This window comes from Anabrus simplex, chromosome 1 (genome assembly GCF_040414725.1).
Source record: "Anabrus simplex isolate iqAnaSimp1 chromosome 1, ASM4041472v1, whole genome shotgun sequence".
Taxonomy (NCBI): Eukaryota; Metazoa; Arthropoda; class Insecta; order Orthoptera; family Tettigoniidae; genus Anabrus; species Anabrus simplex.
The window spans coordinates 1,630,172,951-1,630,193,778 of record NC_090265.1 but is presented as its reverse complement, the minus strand read 5'-3'; the positions used below and the strand labels follow the sequence as shown (position 1 = coordinate 1,630,193,778).

The window sequence follows — 20,828 nt, the reverse complement described above, 5'->3', positions numbered from 1 at the left end:
CTCCCAACACTATCGAGGTCACCCTGCAGTCGCTCACAATCTTGTAACTTATTTATTACTCTGTACAGAATAACATCATCTGCAAACAGCCTTATCTCTGATTCCACTTCTTTACACATATCATTGATATATATAAGAAAACATAAAGGTCCAATAATACTGCCTTGAGGAATTCCCCTCTTAATTATTACAGGGTCAGATAAAGCTTCACCTACTCTAATTCTCTGAGTTCTGTTTTCTAGAAATATAGCCACCCCTTCAGTCACATTTTTTTCTAGTCCAATTGCACTCATTTTTGCCAGTAGTCTTCCATGATCTACCCTATCAAATGCCTTAGATAGGTCAATCGCAATACAGTCCATTTGGCCTCCTGAATCCAGGATATCTGCTATATCTTGCTGTAATCCTACAAGCTGAGCTTCAGTCGAATAACCTTTCCTAAACGGAAACTGCCTTCTGTCAAACCAGTTATTAATTTCGCAGACATGTCTAATATAATCAGAAAGAATGCTTTCCCAAAGCTTACATACAATGCATGTCAAATTGACTGTCCTGTAATTTTCAGCTTTATGTCTATCACCCTTTCCTTTATACACAGGGGCTACTATAGCTACTCTCCATTCATTTGGTATAGCTCCTTCAACCAAACAGTAATAAAATATTTCAGATATGGTACTATATCCCAACCCATTGCCTTTAGTATATCAATTCCAGCTGCTTTACTAGTTTTCAACTTTTGTATCTTACTGTAAACGTCATTGTTATCATAGGTAAATTTTAATACTTCTTTAGTGTTACATCACCTATCCTTGTAACCAACAATATTTACAGATAGTCCACTTCTTCTAGAATATGTAAAAAAAAAATTTGTTTATTTATATTGCAAAAAGCGACAAAACTGTGATTTTTTTTTTCTGAGAGTTTAAATCACGCCGGCACAGGATAGGGACGCTATGTTGACTCGTCTGGCTCATAGTGTTATGTTCAATTTCAGATAGGAGTCCAGATACTTTTGTTCAGGTAGTGCACATACATCTTAGGCTTATGCCTTTCAGCATTCAGTCTAGAAGCCTGTGTGGATTAATTAAATGCTTCCACAACCCTCTATTTGTTACTAGCATTGTTGTGTCATTTAGTTCCATACCTCTTATCTTTAAATCATTATAAACTGAGTCTAACCATCGTCGTCATACTCTCTCTACTTCTCTTATTCCCTATGACAGAATCCATTATTCTCCAAGTTAACCTATCCTCCTCCATTCGCCTCATGACTCCAGCCACCGAATTTGGTTTATGCGGACAGTTTCATTCCTAACTCGGTCTTTAACTCTCTTTAAATGTATCCTCCTGTTATTGTTCCCACCTGTTTGTACCAGCCATCATTCTTGGTATTTTAGTATCTGTTACTTCTATACCGTGTGAGTTGGCCGTGCGGTTAGGGCCGCGCAGTTGTGAGCTTGCATCCAGGAGATAGTGGGTTCGAACCCCACTGTCGGCAGCCGTGAAGATGGTTTTCTGTGGTTTCCCATTTTTACACCAGGCAAATGCTGTACCTTAAGTAAGACCATGGCTGCTTTCAATCATTAATCACTACTGATCTGCATTTAGGGCAGTCGCCCAGGTGACAGATTCTCTATCTGTTGTTTTCCTAGCCTTTTCTTAAATGATTGCAAAGAAATTGGAAATTTATTGAACATCTCCCTTGATAAGTTACTCCAATCCCTAACTCCCCTTCCTATAAATGAATATTTGCCCCAATTTGTCCTCTTGAATTCCAACTTGATCTTCATATTGTGATCTTTCCTACTTTTAAAGACACCACTCAAACTTATTCATCTACTAATGTCATTCCACGCCATCTCTCCGCTGACAGCTCGGAACATACCACTTACATACCACTTAGTCGAGCAGCTCTTCTTCTTTCTCTCAGTTCTTCCCAACCCAAACTTTGCAACATTTTTGTAACGCTACACTTTTGTCAGAAATCACCCAGAACAAAACAAGCTGCTTTTCTTTGGATTCTTTCCAGTTCTTGAATCAAGTAATCCTGGTGAGGGTCCCGTACACTGAAACCATACTCTGGTTGAGGTCTTACCAGAGACTTAATTGCCCTCTCCTTTACATCCATACCACAACCCCTAAATACCCTCATAACCATGTGCAGAGATCTGTACCATTTATTTACAATCACATTGATGTGATTACCCCAATGAAGATCTTTCCTGATATTAATACCTAGGTATTTACAATGATCCCGAAAGGGAACTTTTACCCCATCAATGCAGTAATTAAAACTGAGAGGACTTTCCTACTTGTGAAACTCACAACCTGAATTTTAACCCCGTTTGTCATCATACCATTGCCTACTGTCTATCTCACAACATTGAGTTCTTCCCACTCTTAAGCCTTTCCTCTCCAATCGTCGCCATAAAACCTGTCTGTTTCAGTGCAGCGTAAAGCAAATTTGAAAGGAGAAGAAAGGAAGTTCTAACTTATGAATAAGATATCCTTAGTCCACTCAGCTTTCACTCCTGTGCAGCAAAGTTGGACTGAAAACAGACTGTTGTAAAGACAGTTTTGTCCAGGAGCACACTTCTTCCTTATAGAATTTTGTTGATCACAGTTGCAAGCTCACTGTATTTGTTGTGCTGCACCTTGATTGTCTCACTTGCTAAACTACCATCCTGGGCGAATATACATCCTACCCCTCTGGGTGAGAGCGCAGATGAAGAATACACCTATGGTATCCCCTGCCTGTCGTAAGAGGTGACTAAAAGGGTCCCAAGAGGCTCTCAACTTGGGACTCTGAGTTGGCGACCACGGGGCCCTTAGCTGAGTCTTGGTATTCCTTCAACTACTTGTGCCAGGCTCCTCAGTTTCGTCTATCCTGTCCGACCTCCCATGGTCGACTCTTGTTCTTTTCCGAACTTGACAGTATTAGAGTAAGTAAACTCTTTCAAGTTTAAAATTATTGTGTCCACCTTTTCAATACAAATATATATTTTTAGTGGTTAAATTCTACATGAATGAAACACACCAGTTAGGGACATGTTTTGCCCTAGTTATGGGCATCTTCAGCCTATAATAATCCTAAGGTCAAGAATATAAACATTGGAACTTATAGTAAACTAACTTAATACTAAATACAATTGTTTTATGCTATTTACACAGTTTACAATATGTACAGTATGTACAATAAGTGCATTAACCTTGCAAGACTTTATGAACAATGAATTTTTTTTTTTTACAATGACCAGACCTCCAAATGCAGATTGGATTGTTCACAACTTGAATTGGGGCTTGTCAATAGTGTTGACTAGAATTTATCACAGCGTGAGTTGGGGTTTCTTCAGCTGTTATAGTCGCCTGAGTCATAAGAATTTTTACAACACCGGAATCATGGATGAAATTGTTAATATTCAATTTATAGTCCACATGTAGTTGGAAATGAAATCCATTCAAACGAAGACAACATTTGGGCCAAAAATAAATGAAATTTATATAATTGTAAATTTAAGAGGGCTTTCTTTTGTACGATGATTTAATTACATTTCTTATCCAAATCTCGTTGACCTTATTCTGAATTCTGTTCGTATTATGAACATTGAAATTTGTATTAACTTATTTTATAATGACTAGAATTCCAATTGTGGATTGGATTGGTCAAGCGTGAATAGGGGTTTCTCAAAATGTATTGACTAGAATTTATCACTGCGTGAGTTGGGGTTTCATCAGCAGATATGGTCGCCTGAGTTGTAAGAAATTTTAACAATACCGGAACCTTGGTTAAAGTCGTTCATGTTAGGGTTTGAAACAGTTTGAATATTCCTTTAGAAAGAAGCATGACTTATGTTCTAAGGTTGAAGCGTGTAAGTAGGATACATATTGTTGATTTCAATCATTGTTTATCGGAATAAAAATATTCCGTCATTCTTGTAGATAAACTTCCCATTGGTGCATATTCAATCTGGGAGGAATATGAGTTGTCTGTAATTGTCTTGTCGACGTTAGCTGGGATCTATTGTTCCGGTTGTGTCTAAACGGCTAAGCTTGCTCCTAGTGTAGTATCGATGCATGTATTCGAGGCCTAGGGAGTCTTTCATTTTCACGCCCTTTGTGGCCCTTGCCTTTCTTTGTCCGTTACTTTTTTTTCTTCTTTGTTATCTTTATCTACCCCCTGTGGGTGAGGGATGCAGGCGAAGAATACACCCATGGTATCCTCTGCCTGTCATAAGAGGTGACTAAAAGGGGCGAGCAAGGGATGATCAAATTAGAACCATGAAACTATTTGTGATTAGTACCACCACGTGGGGAATACCATGTGTTGCATTTACTTGCACGTAGTACCACCATGTTGGGTACCAAATAGGTTTGTGATTAGTAGCAAACGTGGGCACGACGGCTTTTACAGTACCTGTGATTAGTAGCACTATATGAGCGACACCCTGGGATAAAGGAACCCATGGTTCTGGCTTGCCTATGATTAGTATCCCCTATATGAGGAACACCACGGGATAGTACCAGTCCCTGTGGTTAGTACACTTAGGTGATGAACACCATAGGTTTGCGCTGCCTGTCAAGGGCGCCATAATGTGCTAAACACATCAGGTCTGTAATACATGTGCGAATTTCATTACCTGTGAATCGTACCATAATGTATGGAATACCGCGAGTCTATGCTACTCTTGATTAGCGCCGCAACATGGGAAATACCATGGTTCTACTTTTCTAGCGATAAATACCATTATGAGGGCCGATGACCTGGATTTTGGACCTGTTTCGAGAACGAGCATATTCTAATCGATTCAGCATCGTGCTATAGAAGCAGTCCCTCGGTCCGTACCACTGTTGTTTTGTGCCAGCTTCTGTGCATGTGAGGCACTGTGGGTCGGATCCACTGATCGTTTTAACTTCATGTCAATCCATCCATTCATTCTTCGTCGTCACGCTTTGAATTCTCGTCAGTGGAGGATTTTGGACTTTTAATTGGCATCTCACTTTGTCTCGTTTCGTACCATTAGGGGTTGATGACCTCGATGTTAGGCCCCTTTAAGCAACAAACATCATCATCAATAAATATACATCCTAAATACTTGAAATGATCTACCTGTTCCAGTTTTGTGTCCATAACCTGACATTCAGTTCTGTTAGGTTTCTTCCTTACTGACATCACTTTAGTCTTGGAAAGTCTTGCACCTATTTTCAAGTTCCAAGGTACTCGATTGCAGTCTTTCAGCACAGTATGCTATTAAAACCAAGTTGTTTGCATAGGTCAAACTGCTTACTACATTTCCTGCAAATTGAATCCCTAGGTGAAAGATTACAGCCTTGTCTAACCCTGCAAGTTCCTTGAACCAAAAACTCATGCTGCCATCAATACTCACTGCAGCCCTATTGTCAACACAAGTGCCCTTCATTGCTTTTAATAATCTACCCTTAATCAGTAGAGTGAACATCTTTTCCCTTGGTACTCTGTTATACACCTTCTCTAGATCTATGAAAAATAATACTGTCTATTCCTCTCATAGCGTTTGTCAATTACCTGGTGCATACCTGATTTTGACAGCCCCTCTGTGGTCTGAAACCGCACTGATTTTTGTTCAACTTATTCTCAACTACTGATCGCATCCTCCCTTCTAAAATTCCAGTGAACCCTTTGCCTGATGTATTAATGAAATACCTTGAAAGCTGTTCCCTTGCTTATAGATAGATACAATCACTGCTTTAATCCAATTAGAAGGTACCTGACTAACATTCTATGCTAATCTGTCTGTGAAGCCATTTCGTGCCTCACCATTTCATCTATCCCTGTTGCTTTATGTCATCATCGGCTGTTACTCGTTTCCAAGTTTACAAATTCTTCTGCTTACAATCCAGTAGCACTCAGTGCTGTTTGAGCTTGTGCGAGGACGGTTTGAAAAGTTCTCGGATTCACCGCTAGATGTCAGTGCTAGAGCAACAAGGTTCCGCACAATAATCACACATCCTTTGTGAGTGAACATGTGGCGTGTCAGTGCTCTAGCTGCACGAGTGTGGTAGTGATGACTCTATGTTGTTGTTCCCGCGTAGTGGTTTGTGACTATGGAAAAAACTAAGATTTGAGCAGTGATTAAATACTTTGTAAAGGAAGGTATGAAAGCAAAGGAAATTCATGCCAACTTTCAGAACACATTGGGGGACTCTGTTCCTTCATTTTCAACTGTTGCCAAGTGGACCAGCGAGTTTAAATTTGGTCGGGAGAGCTTGGATGATGATCCGCGTGGTGGACGACCAAAAAGTGTTACGACCCCAGAATTTATCGCAAAAGTGCATAAAATGGTCATGGAGGATCGTCGACTGAAAGTGCGGGAGATTGCTGAAGCTGTAGGGATGTCTTCTGAATGGGTATATTATATTTTAACCTAAGAATTGGGTATGAAAAAATTATCTGCAAGATGGGTGCCGCGGCTCTTGACATTGGACAATAAACGCACCAGATTGGAAATGTCCGAACAAAGTCGGGCCCGTTTTCAGTGACCCCAACAAGATTTTTTGTGACTACAGATGGAACTTGGGTCCACTACTATACCCCAGAGACAAAACAGCAGTCAAAGCAGTGGAAACATGCCGATTCACCACCACCATGAAAGCAAAGGCAGTGCGTTTGGCCGGAAAGGTCATGGCCTCAGTTTTCTGGGATGCAAAAGGCATTCTGCTGGTAGGTTATCTTCCTACTGGCCAAACAATTACGGGGCAGTACTATGCAAACCTCCTAGATCAACTACAGGAAAATATACGCGAAACAAGGCCTGGTTTGGCAAGGAAAAAGGTAATCTTTCATCAGGACAACGCTCCGCCGCACACAAGTGTTATTGCCATGGCAAAACTTCATGAACTGGGGTACGAATTGTTGCCACATCCACCTTATTCACCTGATTTGGCACCATCAGACTTTCATCTATTCCCCAAGCTGAAAATTTTCCTTGGTGGATGGAGATTTTCTAGAAGGGAAGAACTGACAGCCAAGTTGGAGAGGTATTTCGCAGGCCTGGAGGAATCTCATTTTCGAGATGGGATCAAGGCATTGGAACATCACTGGACCAAATGCATTAGTCTACAGGGAGACTATGTTGAAAAATAAAAGCAGTTCCACCGAGGTAAGATACTTAATTCTAGTACATTCTGAGAACTTTTCAAACCACCTACGTACGTTTGTCCATACAGTTTGCACTCGATGGATAGTGGAGAATGAAGCTTCATCTGATGGAGAATGCTTAACTGTCATTTAACCTCTCCATACTTGTGACACTCTGGCTCGAACAGTCTAACAGCAATAGAGGTGGTTTGGCATCAAAACAAGTGGTCCTTAGCAAGTTTGTCCGAGGTTTGAAAGTTGATGTTTGTGACCTTCATGTTTTGTTTAAGCTGGTCTTGGTAATGCTTCAAAGGGGCACCACAGGATCTTATGCCTGAGGAAAGTTCACCATAATGGAATTATGAGGAAGCCTGCTGTCACTCATATGGCACACATTCCCAGTCCATTGAAGCCAGTTGTCAATGTCAATCAATCAATCAATCAATACTGATCTGCATTTAGGGCAGTCGCCCAGGTGGCAGATTCCCTATCTGTTGCTTTCCTAGCCTTTTCCGAAATGATTTCAAAGAAATTGGAAATTTATTGAACATCTCCCTTGGTAAGTTATTCCAATCCCTAACTCCCCTCCCTATAAATGAATATTTGCCCCAGTTTGTCCTCTTGAATTCCAACTTTATCTTCATATTGTGATCTTTCCTACTTTTATAGACGCCATTCAAACCTATTCGTCTACTAATGTCATTCCACGCCATCTCTCCGCTGACAGCTCGGAACATACCACTTAGACAAGCAGCGACAGAAGTTTCTACATTTTTCATGCTTGCTTTCTCAAGAACTGCAAGATAGGAGTACATGGCTCTCCCATTTGATATTTTAGACTGAACAAAGTTTCTACTGAAGAAAATATACAAGTGTCTTGATGTTATGGCAGTACATTGTTCAGGTTTCACATCCTTATAGTAATGATCTATTGAGGACTGAATACCAAACTAATGGTGCTGCTTTATGACAGGGGAGTTTATTAACCATCCTTTCCACTTCCTCAAGCGTAATTTCACTAATATCACTGTCCTCCTCCCCATTAGCTCGATTGTTCATGACGTTAGCAGAAATATTTCCTTTTACGCTGAAGATTTTCAAAATATTCCTTTTACCTGTCCAGTGATTCTCTGCGATCTACTGTGAGTTCCCCTGATCTACCGAAAACATAATTCATTTCCTTTTTTCCGTCTTTTTATTACCTTCCAAAAATGTTGCCCTGCCACTTGTCCTAGCTTTTCTAGATTATTACAGAAATCATCACATGACTTCCTGATTTAACAGTTATTTGCTTTGTTTCTTTCATCTGTGTGTAATTCTCTGTCTGCATCAGTCATTGCTTGTAGCCATTTCGGATCCACCTTCCTTTTACCTTGACAAGCTGCCCTCATTTCATCATTCTACCAATGTGTTCACTTTCTCATCTTTATACCCAGTTATTTAGTTCTTTTTCCGGGTTTAACTATGTTTTCTGTACTTCCCGTACAATTTCCCAATCTTTTGAATACATTGCAGTATTCATAGTCCGATTGTTACCTGGGAGACTGATTACCTCGGATTGAGTAGGGGTATTTCAGTCACGTTGACAAAGAATACTGCGATGTATTCGAAACGTCGGCAAACTGTACATAATGTGCAGAAAACAACGCAGTTCAACCTGGAAAAAGAACTAAATAATTCTACACGTTGTGGAAGCTTCACTTCCATTTATACCCACTTTTACCTAGGCATTGCCGTGCTGTTTGTAATAAGGCATCCCGGTAGGCTATCCATTCTCATTCTTTCTAGTGAACCTGCTCACTATCTATTGTTTGGTACTGTACCGGGAAAAGTTAAGGATGTGGGCATGAGGATCTTGCAAAGGGGTGTACAGCCCTTACGGGGCAGGTACAGAGAGAGGTAGATGCAGAGCAGAATAATGGATAGATTTTAAAACTTAATTTATTCAGCTTGAGAATTTGATGAATAACTTCCCTATTATTTCTGACTCTTAGCATTAAATAAAATTAAAATATTTTCTGAACAAGTAAATGTCGCCTGGCTAATCAATCTTTATGATTGTCTATATTTTAACATGAAATTATTATGTTCCATTGAAAATCAATAAGTTCTTTCCTGATAAATTTCATAAAGCTTTTCAAGTATTTGTTTAAATGATAAAAAATGAAATTCGAAACACCTTTTCACTTAAAAAATGAATTTCCCTAGTCTTTAATATTTTAAAACTTCAAAATGTTGTAAATTTTATCTTCTTCTAAAGTTCTGTGCTATAGTTTTCTTTAGAATTGTCATTCAACACCTATAAAATTTAATGTGATTTCTAGTGAGCAAAATAGTTTGTTAAGTTATGAATGAAATCTCTGATTCTAAAGTTCAACTTAATAAAGTTAGTTTTAAATCTCAAGTTTGTTTAGAGAGGCAATCATATCATCTGAATTATCTGGATATCAGGACTGGAAATGTAGAGAAATGCGGTTCAGCAAACAGCAGCTGGTGCTGTGATGCCATCCCCATGGTACCATGTTTGGTTCCCGCATAGTAACCACGTTCCAAATCCGGCGTCAAATCCCGTTCCATCTCCCGCATAGTAACCACGTTTAAATTCCATGAATTCACCACATTCCAACTCCCACGTCGAAATGATAGCAGTTTGATATGACAAAATAGGCACTCGGTCAGGCTTTCAAGTGTCACTTAGAAACTTTATAAACTCGAGAAAGTTCAGCTGACAAGATTAACTTGTGAGTGTCCTGTGCTTGTAAATTGTAAAATTGGCACTGTATTTTACTAGGTGCATTTCCTCTAATGTTTAAATCACTGGTAGAAAATTGTTATTGCTCATTAGATTGGATTCACTGTTCATGTTGAAGCACAGTTTTAACATACTTATACACGAAAATCAAAGTCTTATTCGTCATAACGAAATACTTAATTTGTGGATATTTACAAGTTCTAATGATGGCAGTGTCATACAATGTCAAATACTGTTCACTTGTGATGAAGGTTTAGCCTTATTAAAACTTCAACCAATAGTTATTACACACATATTTAGGGTAATATTATGAAATAGATTTGTTTGACAGATTAATGTTTAATTATTTCACTTGAAAATCATCTTAATATTCACACGCTTATTTCCCATGAATTTTTATAGTTGGGTCTCATTCGTATATGAATACAAGTTTAAATCAATTAAATTTGTTCGATTTCCAGTTGAAAATACTAAGTCTGTAAAGTGATTAAATATCATAAGTCTTTGAGAACACTTTGAAATTATTAAGTTAGTATCATATCACTCATATAGTTTCTAAGTTCCAACACGAGTTATTGTTTTATAAGTCTTGTTGAAAACTTTACCGTACAGTTTGTACGATGTGATTTCTTGAGTTCAAACCTTGCAGACCCGTTCACGTGAGACAGCATGACTACACGACGGCAGCAAGTTGAGAATTGAACTGACTTGTCCTAGAAGAACCCTGTTCTTTTTTACCAATCTGTTGAGGTCAGCTTCCTCTCTTCGTGGAAAAATCACGTTTCTTTACACCTGAATTACTCTTTAAGTCCTTAGGTCGATATTAATGAAATTGCAGCATGTTTGCCTTTAAATAATGGGCTATATGATGGCGTATCTCATTAATTGATATCTCGGTGGGTTCCAAAGTTAGTAAAAATTCTTCTAGTATGTTCGACCACATCAGGTTGTGTTCACCTGATAATTGCATCACCCTCCTGCGTGACGTAGCTTGCTTGCTGTATGCATGCCCAAGCCATTCCATTGCGCTACTTCGCATGCTAGTGTCGTCCCGTTGCGCTGACTTCCATTAAATAAAATTATGTTCCAGGCCATACATGGTTCCTGGTGCAATACTTGTCACTAATCTTATTCATGTATTTCTGTCTAATTTCCTCATCCTGGAGATTTTCTCCCCTTGTTTGTCTGCAGACAGTTTTCACTTCCTCTGTCCGAGGTCTAGAGACACTTAGTTCACTGCAGATCAGATAATGGTCTGTATCATTGAAAAATATCCCTGGAATACCCACACATTAATAGATACGTAAAATTAAAAATCCACCTTTTCAATACTAATATTAAACCAAATAAGTTACAACATTTACTTGGAACTAATTTTGACGCTGGTGAGCATCGCCTTCAGCCAAATATGAGAATAGGCTGTCAGCGGAGAGAAGAGAGCCGAGTGGAATGATATTAGTAGATGAATAAATTTGAGTGGCGTTTATAAAAGTAGGAAAGATCACAGTATGAAGATAAAGTTGGAATTCAAGAGGACAAACTGGGACAAATATTCATTTATAGGAAGGGGAGTTAGGGATTGGAATAACTTACCAAGGGAGACGTTCAATAAATTTCCAATTTCTTTGAAATCGTTTAGGAAAAGGCTAGGTAAACAACAGATAGGGAATCTGCCACCTGGGCGACTGCCCTAAATGCAGATCAGTATTGATTGATTGATTGATTGATTGATTGATTGATTGATTGATTGATTGATTGATTGATTGATTGATTGATTGATTTTGTTATGTAGTACTTTTCCATAGGACAAATAACAGGTATTTAATTTTAGGCACCTACCCGTGAACTACCATTTCATCCAGGATGAATAAAATTGTTTATAGCTTAGATTATAGTTTCTTCTTCCCCAACTCTATATACCGATTTTCATTAAATTCTGCTCACCCATATTGTCGTGGCTCGGCGTTGAAATGGACTTAGCAACAAAAATCGAAATTCATTAATATCTGTGTTATCATAGCCAGTACAGTAAAAATGTATAAGATATAAATGATTGGAAATTTAATTCTATGTAACCTTTGTTACGTAATGTTTAATATATAAGTAATAATAATAACAATGTAAACATTTCCACCTTTACAATACTAAAATATATTCACAAAATTATAAATTACACGGTACTAGTTTCGACCCATCTAGGGGTCATCATCAGCCGTCGAAACTAGTACCGTGTAATTTATAATTTTGTGAATATATTTTAGTATTGAAAAGGTGGAAACGTTTACGTTGTTATTATTATTACTTATATATTATTCTCAGTTCAATACGGACCAAAAACATGAAATTCATAACCATTAACGTAATGTTTATCGATAAGACCACTAATAATATAAATATTTGAAAATTGAATTTTAGATATTCCCCTAAACTACCATTTCACTCAGCGTGAATAGAATGATTTATAGCCTAGATTGTAGAGGCTCATCCTCCGACTTAGCATACCTATTTTCATGAAATTCTCTTCAGCCTTTTTCTCGTGATACGTGTACACATACATACAGACAGACAGACAGACAGACAGACAGACAGACAGACAGAAATGACGGAAAATTAAAAATGGGTCTTGTCACAATTGATCAGAAGCAGAAATGAAACATGTATACAGTTTCTTTATAGACATTAAAATTATTCTTGGAAAACAAACCGTGAACGGTCATTGACTGTGACAAGACCTTTTATTTAAATTGAGAATCTTCCTACTCTAAGTAGAACTCAGGACTTTCAAGATTCTATCTTGAGTAAATTAATTGTCGTTCTAATTGTGACTGTCATATTTACAGAAAAACTCTATATGTGGTTCGACTTTTGTGTAACATCTATATATATAAAATAAGAGTTTTCTCTGTACATTGCTCAGAATTTGAAAAGAATGGTATTTCTGTATTGGTCATGTCCACAGTAACGAGTAAATGCACTTTTTACTTTTCCATAATTTGTCTGTATGTATGTATGTACGTATGTATGTATGTATGTATGTATGTATGTATGTATGTATGTATGTATGTATGTATGTATGTATGTATGTATGTATGTATGTGTACACGTATCACGAGAAAAAGGCTGAAGAGAATTTCATGAAAATCAGTATGCTAAGTTGGAGGATGAACCTCTACAATCTAGGCTATAAATCATTTTATTCACGCTGAGTGAAATGGTAGTTTAGGGGAAGGCCTAAAATTCAATTCTCAAATATTTATATTATTAGTGGTCTTATTGATAAATATTATATAACAAAAGTTACATAGAATTAAATTTCCGATCATTTATATCTTATACATTTTTACTGTACTGGCTATGATAACACAGATATTAATGAATTTCGATTTTTGTTGCTAAGTCCATTTCAACGCCGAGCCACGACAATATGGGTGAGCAGAATTTAATGAAAATCGGTATATAGAGTTGCGGAAGAAGAAATTATAATCTAAGCTATAAACAATTTTATTCACCCTGGATGAAATGGTAGTTCACGGGGAGGCGCCTAAAATTAAATACCTGTTATTTGTCCTATGGAAAAGTACTACATAACAAAATCAATCAATCAATCAATCAATCAATCAATACTGATCTGCATTTAGGACAGTCGCCCAGGTGGCAGATTCCCTATCTGTTGTTTACCTAGCCTTTTCCTAAACGATTTCAAAGAAATTGGAAATTTATTGAACGTCTCCCTTGGTAAGTTATTCCAATCCCTAACTCCCCTTCCTATAAATGAATATTTGCCCCAGTTTGTCCTCTTGAATTCCAACTTTATCTTCATATTGTGATCTTTCCTACTTTTATAAACGCCACTCGAACTTATTCATCTACTAATGTCATTCCACACCATCTCTCCGCTGACAGCTCGGAACATACCACTTAAAAGTATATAGGAAAATATTTAATATTTATTTCCACCTATTCAATACAATACAAGATGTTGGCATTTAAGTTGAATTTTTTAAGGGTTTCACATAATTCTATTGAAGTTTTAGGGTGTTTGTTATGGAATTTAAAATGTTTTTTTGAGAAATTTTTGGAGGAATTGTGGAGTTTTATATGTCGGGCAATTTTGGCTGTTTATGATCGGTCGAATGGGAATGTCCTTTTTATGTACCTTCGGTAATGATCTGACGGTGGGTAGTTTGGGGTTCATATTAATGAGGCTTCGGTATTCATGTTCATTAAATAAAAATGGAGAGTTTTTTAAAAGTGTTTTTAGGTTACGTTGAGTTTTTGTAGTGGCATCCTTTGGGATTATCGTGTAAGTTTCATTAGAGAAGAACTTACCGAGTGAGTTGGCCGTGCGCGTAGAGGCGCGCGGCTGTGAGCTTGCATCCGGGAGATAGTAGGTTCGAATCCCACTATCGGCAGCCCTGAAGATGGTTTTCCGTGGTTTCCCATTTTCACACCAGGCAAATGCTGGGGCTGTACCTTAATTAAGGCCACGGCTGCTTCCTTCCAATTCCTAGGCCTTTCCTATCCCATCGTCGCCATAAGACCTATCTGTGTCGGTGCGACGTAAAGCCCCTAGCAAAAAAAAAAAAGAGAAGAACTTCTCTGTTTTACGGATGTAATCTTGTTTTTTCATGAAGACTATAGTATTGCCTTTGTTGGCTTTAGTTACTATGATGTTATTCCCCTTTCAATCATCAATTTAAAGAAAGAAAAAATACAATAAAAGAAATAGCCTCTTTCAATGGATATAACCCCTCCATCATAGACAAAGTAATTAAGTAAGTAAGTAAGTAAGTAAGGTTAAATTGAAACTATCCACAAATTTATCCCCAATAAAAAATGAAAAATCTACGTACGCAACCTTTACATACATCAACCCAATCATATATCAAATAACCAATACCTTAAAAAATCAAGAAATTAAAATAACTTTCAAAACTCAAAATTCAAACCAAAAAATGTTCTTTAAGCACAATACAATAAATTCTGAAAATAATAAATACTCAGGCTCCGGTATCTATATATTGAAATGTAATGAGTGCCTCAGCTCATACATCGGACAAACAGGAAGAAGCTTCATAACTAGGTACTCCGAGCATTTCAATTCTCAGAAACACAATAAACACTCAGCAATGAGCAATCCCATGAAAGAAACTGGCCGCAATTTTACCACAATTGAACAGGACCTTCAAATTTTTAAAAGATTAAAAAAAGGTACACTCATGACCGAATTTGAGAATTTATATATATTTTTGGACCAAAAATTCAATGCTAATAAGAATTTAAATGATCCAATAGACAATAGAAGCCCTTTATATGACCAAATAGTAACATTATTTAATAAAGTAAACCTTCAGGACAAAAATTTCTTCAATATTTTCAATACATACAGTATCAATAAACACTCCTTCCACGCCAACAAACACATCACACTCCCCTTCCCCTCCCAACTTATGTAACTCACCTCCACGACAATCTCAAGCAAATAAATGCTTCACGCCCCTCCGCTTCCCCCACTATCCACAACTCCCTTCCGTGCGCCAAACACAAGCCTACAGTCACGCCCCCTCCAACCCATCCCCCTCTGCACAGACGACATGCGTACAATACAAGGAGTAAAAACGTTAGCGACCACTAGTGTCATGACAACGATTCACACAACAAGTCACACGGGCCAACAACGCCATAGGTAAGCACCAACATCGTCTCTCCTTCAACACTTTGACAAAACCTCCCCAAGTTTTTTCTTTCATTCTCATCAAAATTAATACAGTTTTTTCTTCATTTCAGAAACAACCAATCACAACATTATTTCAACAGCCCCATCAAACTTCCACAACATTCTTCAATAATATAAAATTTCCAATATCAACGTTTTGAAAATATATTGTCAATCAGATAAGAAAACAACAGCCATTCAACCTTCGTGTCAAAATCATACCAACGTAGAGAATAATAGCTCATCATCATCTCTACAAACTTACTCAGATGACTTAAAATAAATTTAAGCCAACTATAAACTTCGTGTCAACACAATCTCGCTGAATCAATCTATAAATAACCTATGAACTGTTGACCATTAAACATTACGGGCAAATATACGTTAACGTCAATAACAATTGCCCAGCATTTGGAATGTTTTTCCTTTACATTTTATTTTCATCCATGTATCTTTTTCATATCCATGTATTATATATTACCATGTTATTTTACTTATACTTCAAACTCCGACTATGGCTTTAAGCCATCAACTGTCACTTATAATTATATGATACCTCCATTTTTAAGTATATCATCTAAGAATCTACTATTTTAATATGATAATGTATTGTATATTTTCAATGAAATGATTTTATATGCCTTCCACTATGTATTTAAAATCCAATATTGACTAAGGCTTCAAGCCATCATGTGTACTACTGTACCATCTAATGACGTCCTATTCATCAAGTGAACTACACATGATTTTATCATTATATAAGATTTTTAGTTATTTCATGAACATTTTTATAATAACTGTAAAATGTTTGGAAATGTTGTCTGAAAAAAATAATAAGGTTTTGATTAAGTGACTGAAGATGCCTCACAACAAGAGGCGAAACATGTCTCACATTTGAAAAATGTTTTAACTTAAATGCCAACATCTTGTATTGTATTGAATAGGTGGAAATAAATATTAAATATTTTCCTAAATACTTTATGAAACTTTCAATATGGACAAAAATGATTTTTATCACTTGTAATAATAAAGCCAACCAGGCTAATAAAAACAAGTATCAAAACCTTAAAACTAAAATTAGCATGATCTCAAAGGATTTTCAGTTCCTAAAAGAATGTGTAAGATCCAATTTAGTGCCGAAGTTTTTAAAATCAACTCAAAGGTAAAACATTCCGAAACATAAATCTAAAGACATTCAAAATAAAATCAACAACATTTTTCTCAAAAATGAAATAAAACTAATGTATAAAAAGAAATCTTTTTTGAATACACAACTACCGAGCTCGATAGCTGCAGTCGCTTAAGTGCGGCCAGTATCCAGTATTCAGGAGAGAGTAGGTTCGAACCCCACTGTTGGCAGCCCTGAAAATGGTTTTCCGTGGTTTCCCATTTTCACACCAGACAAATGCTGGGGCTGTACCTTAATTAAGGCCACGGCCACTTCCTTCCCACTCCTAGCCCTTTCCTGTCCCATCGTCGCCATAAGACCTATCTGTGTCGGTGCGACGTAAAGCAACTAGCAAAAAAAAAAAAAAAAAAATACACAACTTTATCGCAAACATTTTATTATCACGCAGTCGTTATACCTCTAGAATGGAATTCTTATCAACAATACATTTCATATAAAATACACATTATATTGAACAAAAAGACAAAGTCTAAATCATAAATTAACATATTTAAAAGAAGAAAAAGCAAAATCGCTAAATCGGAACAATAGTATGAAAATATCCCCCTCCCCTTGGAACAATTTTTGTACTACAATCAGTCTATCAGACATCACTTTCTCAGACAAGGAAACACAGTTGTTCAACCAAGGCCTAAAACATAATTGGCCCAACCCACACAAAGCAGAAGATATAATCACCACAATAGCCGAAGCTGAAGCAAACATATATAAACAAATTCCAACAGACGAACAGAATGTTGTAAAATATGAAATTAAAAAGAAATTGCATGCTCTTGTAAAAGAAATTTCTAACAAAAATAACTCTACCTCACAAAGACAGATCCAAGGAAAGAATGGGGCATACAGTGTTTTATGTTGGATAATAAATCTCTCTAATCAAAAGATAACATTATTGCAAAAATTAGTAATTATTATTTGTTCCTATACATGACAACATAGTGAATCGGTTGAATACACGAGGGCCATCCGCAAAGTAGTACCCGTTAGCGCCACATGAAGCGCTGACGTCTCGGGTAACCGCTGGGCAAGGTCAGACCTCGTCACTGGCTTGTCTGCCTGCTCTGTGCGAGGTTGCGTGACACTAGCATTGCCTGTGTTGTGTCTTTGTTTAAAATGTTTAAACAAATTGAGAACCCTGCCGTTTGTGAAGTGAGGGCCGTGAATAAATTTCTTAATGCACGAAACGTTCGACCTTGTGATATTCATCGCCAATTAACAGACGTGTATGGAGACAATATGATGGACGAGTCGTCTGTTCGGTGCTGGTGTCGCAACTTCAACCTGGGGAGGGGGAATACACACAACAGGGAGCGTTGAGGGAGACCATCTGTCATTACAGACCAACTGCTGAGCGCAGTAGACAAATGCGTGAGGAACGATCGGCGCGTCACAATTGATGAACTCTGTGAACATTTTCCTAACGTGTCTCGAACAATTGTTCATGAAATTGTCAAAGACCATCTGCATTATTCAAAAATCTGTGCAAGGTGGGTCCCGCGCATGCTTACAGAGGAGCACAAAACCAAGCATATGGCTGCAGCAATGACGTTTCTGGGATGTTATTCCGATGAAGGAGACTCTTTCCTGACTCGCATCATTACTGGGGACGAAACATGGGTTTGTTATGCATCACCTGAGAGTAAACGACAGTCAATTGAGTGGCATCATGCTCATTCACCAACCAAGCCAAAAAAGTTCAAGACAGTTCTGTCCACCAGGAAACTCATGGCAACTGTTTTCTGGGATTGCCGAGGTGTACAGCCCGGACTTTATTTTATGGCCCATGGAGACTCAATTAATGCTAAACCGAGCTCGATAGCTGCAATCGCTTAAGTGAGGCCAGTATCCAGTATTCGGGAGATAGTAGGTTCAAACCCCACTGTCGGCAGCCCTGAAGATGGTTTTCCGTGGTTTCCCATTTTCACACCAGGCAAATGCTGGGGCTGTACCTTAATTAAGGCCACGGCCGCTTCCTTCCCACTCCTAGCCTTTTCCTGTCCCATTGTCGCAATAAGACCTATCTGTGTCAGTGCGACGTAAAGCAACTAGCAAAAAAAAAAATTAATGCTAATGCGTATTGTGAAACATTAAAGAAATTACAGTGGGCAATACAAAATCGATGGCGAGGTCTGTTGTCTACAGGCGTCATTCTCCTTCATGACAATGCCAGGCCTCATGCAGCTGCAATAACACAACAACTTTTACTGCAGCAATTCAAGTGGGAAACCTTCGACCATCCACCGTACAGCCCGGACTTGGCCCCTTCGGATTTTCATCTCTTTACGAAGCTTAAAGACTTTCTGGCGGGAAAAAGATTTGACAGTGATGAAGAACTTAAACGACCCGTGACTATGTATCTCAATATGCTGGCAGCGGAGGATTATGGCGGTAGAATACAAAAACTCGTCCCACGTTATGACAAATGCCTAAATTTGCTTGGAGATTATGTGGAGAAGTAGTGTAAAGTAGTGCTCTTTCCAATAAAAATGTGTATATTTGTTAATGTTTACTCCTATGTCTTCATTGCGCAAACGGATACCACTTTCCGGATGGCCTTCATATTCCCAAGATTCAGTAGTTTTGCATTTAATAGTGTTACAGGGCTGAGGTTACACAGAGCCTACAAGCAGTATGCTGTTTCTTGATTTGTGTAAATGATTAGTATTGAAGTGTTTAGGTGAATGGTTCAGAGTTCAAATTTCTTTGTTTCTACTGCTTAAGACGTTGGTTGCTTTCACCGCTGGTTTTAGTGTGATTGCTTAAGTTTCTGAGTATGTATCAAGTAACATATATATTAAAAGAGGGAGAAAAAGAGAGAGAGAGATTCTGAGAAGACCAGCATACACAGTAAGACCTGTTTTGCTTCAATTTTTGTTAAACAAAGAAAATTGGATCTTTTCATTTTGAGGAAAATATGAATTATATTTTGTGTGTATTTTCAAAACTTTTGTGAATATAGACTATAATGTTCGGTGTTGCTGTCTCTAATGTATAGACTGGAACTACTAATTCAAAATAAATTCTGAATATATTTTATTTGAACATCTGTTGAGTGCTTTCATTCTAAATGGACACCTGTTTCATTGCAGTGGGATATTACTGATGATTTAGTTCCTAGTTCCACTCAAGGAGTACCTGACATATCCCCAGGAGCTTTAGCTGATGTCTCAAAAAGTTCATCTCCTTCTAGTGTAACCAGGTAGGACTTGCTTGCTTTTGAATTGTTATCGTTGTACATTCTTGAAGGGAGTTTTGTTGAATGCAACGCATAATTTTCTGTTTCTTTTCTTGACAGCGGTGGTCTTTTTCCATTGCATTCTCGTCATCGTATATCTACAAGTACCTCTTCATCTGGTGGAACATCAGTCACTAGTTATTCTGGAGGTATTTCAGAACTATTTTCAATTTATTATGTTATTCAATTTGAGGTTTTCTGACCTTTCTGTGTTTTCTTTTTTTTTAAATGAATATCATGTGCCGGAAAGGAGATAACCAAGTGTACAAATATTAATCTAATTAATTAAAATCGGTAGTCAGTCATCGTCATGGAGAAATATCATTGACCTTATTCTCTCATTTCCCTTCTTGATATGTTGACTGAATCTTCCTTCCTGTTTCTCTGTTACCATAAGTAAGCTTTCTGGGAAATAAATTGAGAATGGTGTAAGCATTTTATAAGCAAAGCTTTTTTATTATTCTCGTATAAATGATCTTTAATATTACTCAGAAATATATGACATCTTCAAAGGAATTCTGTGTTTGAAGCATAAAATCAGTCAAGATTTTTTTAAAGTACAACATTCTGATAAAGCCATCAGATCTGCTGATTGTCGAAAACACCTCTTGTAAGTTTACTGTGGACAACACTTAAGTGCTGTTATTAAAGGCCTCTACTTCTGTCCAAAGTCTTGACAAACTGCTCCATCTTCCCTACTTTGGTTGGTTGGTAAATGAGGAATTAAATATCTTGGTGCGCTCCTGCATGATAATACATAGTTACCATATCTTATACATCTAGTATATCTGTATGGGCTCCTTGATGCTCAAAATGCAAACT

General features: G+C 37.5%; 1 protein-coding gene across 1 annotated transcript in view; it reads left to right on the top strand.

Annotated features, from left to right (window-relative positions):
• LOC136858612 (TP53-binding protein 1) overlaps positions 1-20,828 on the top strand; it is a 770,373-nt gene that overhangs the window by 351,816 nt on the left and 397,729 nt on the right. Inside the window, exons 9-10 of the mRNA XM_067138308.2 lie at positions 19,861-19,970; positions 20,067-20,155. Coding sequence (XP_066994409.2) covers positions 19,861-19,970; positions 20,067-20,155 — 199 coding nt within the window. The remainder of the gene's footprint in view (positions 1-19,860; positions 19,971-20,066; positions 20,156-20,828) is intronic.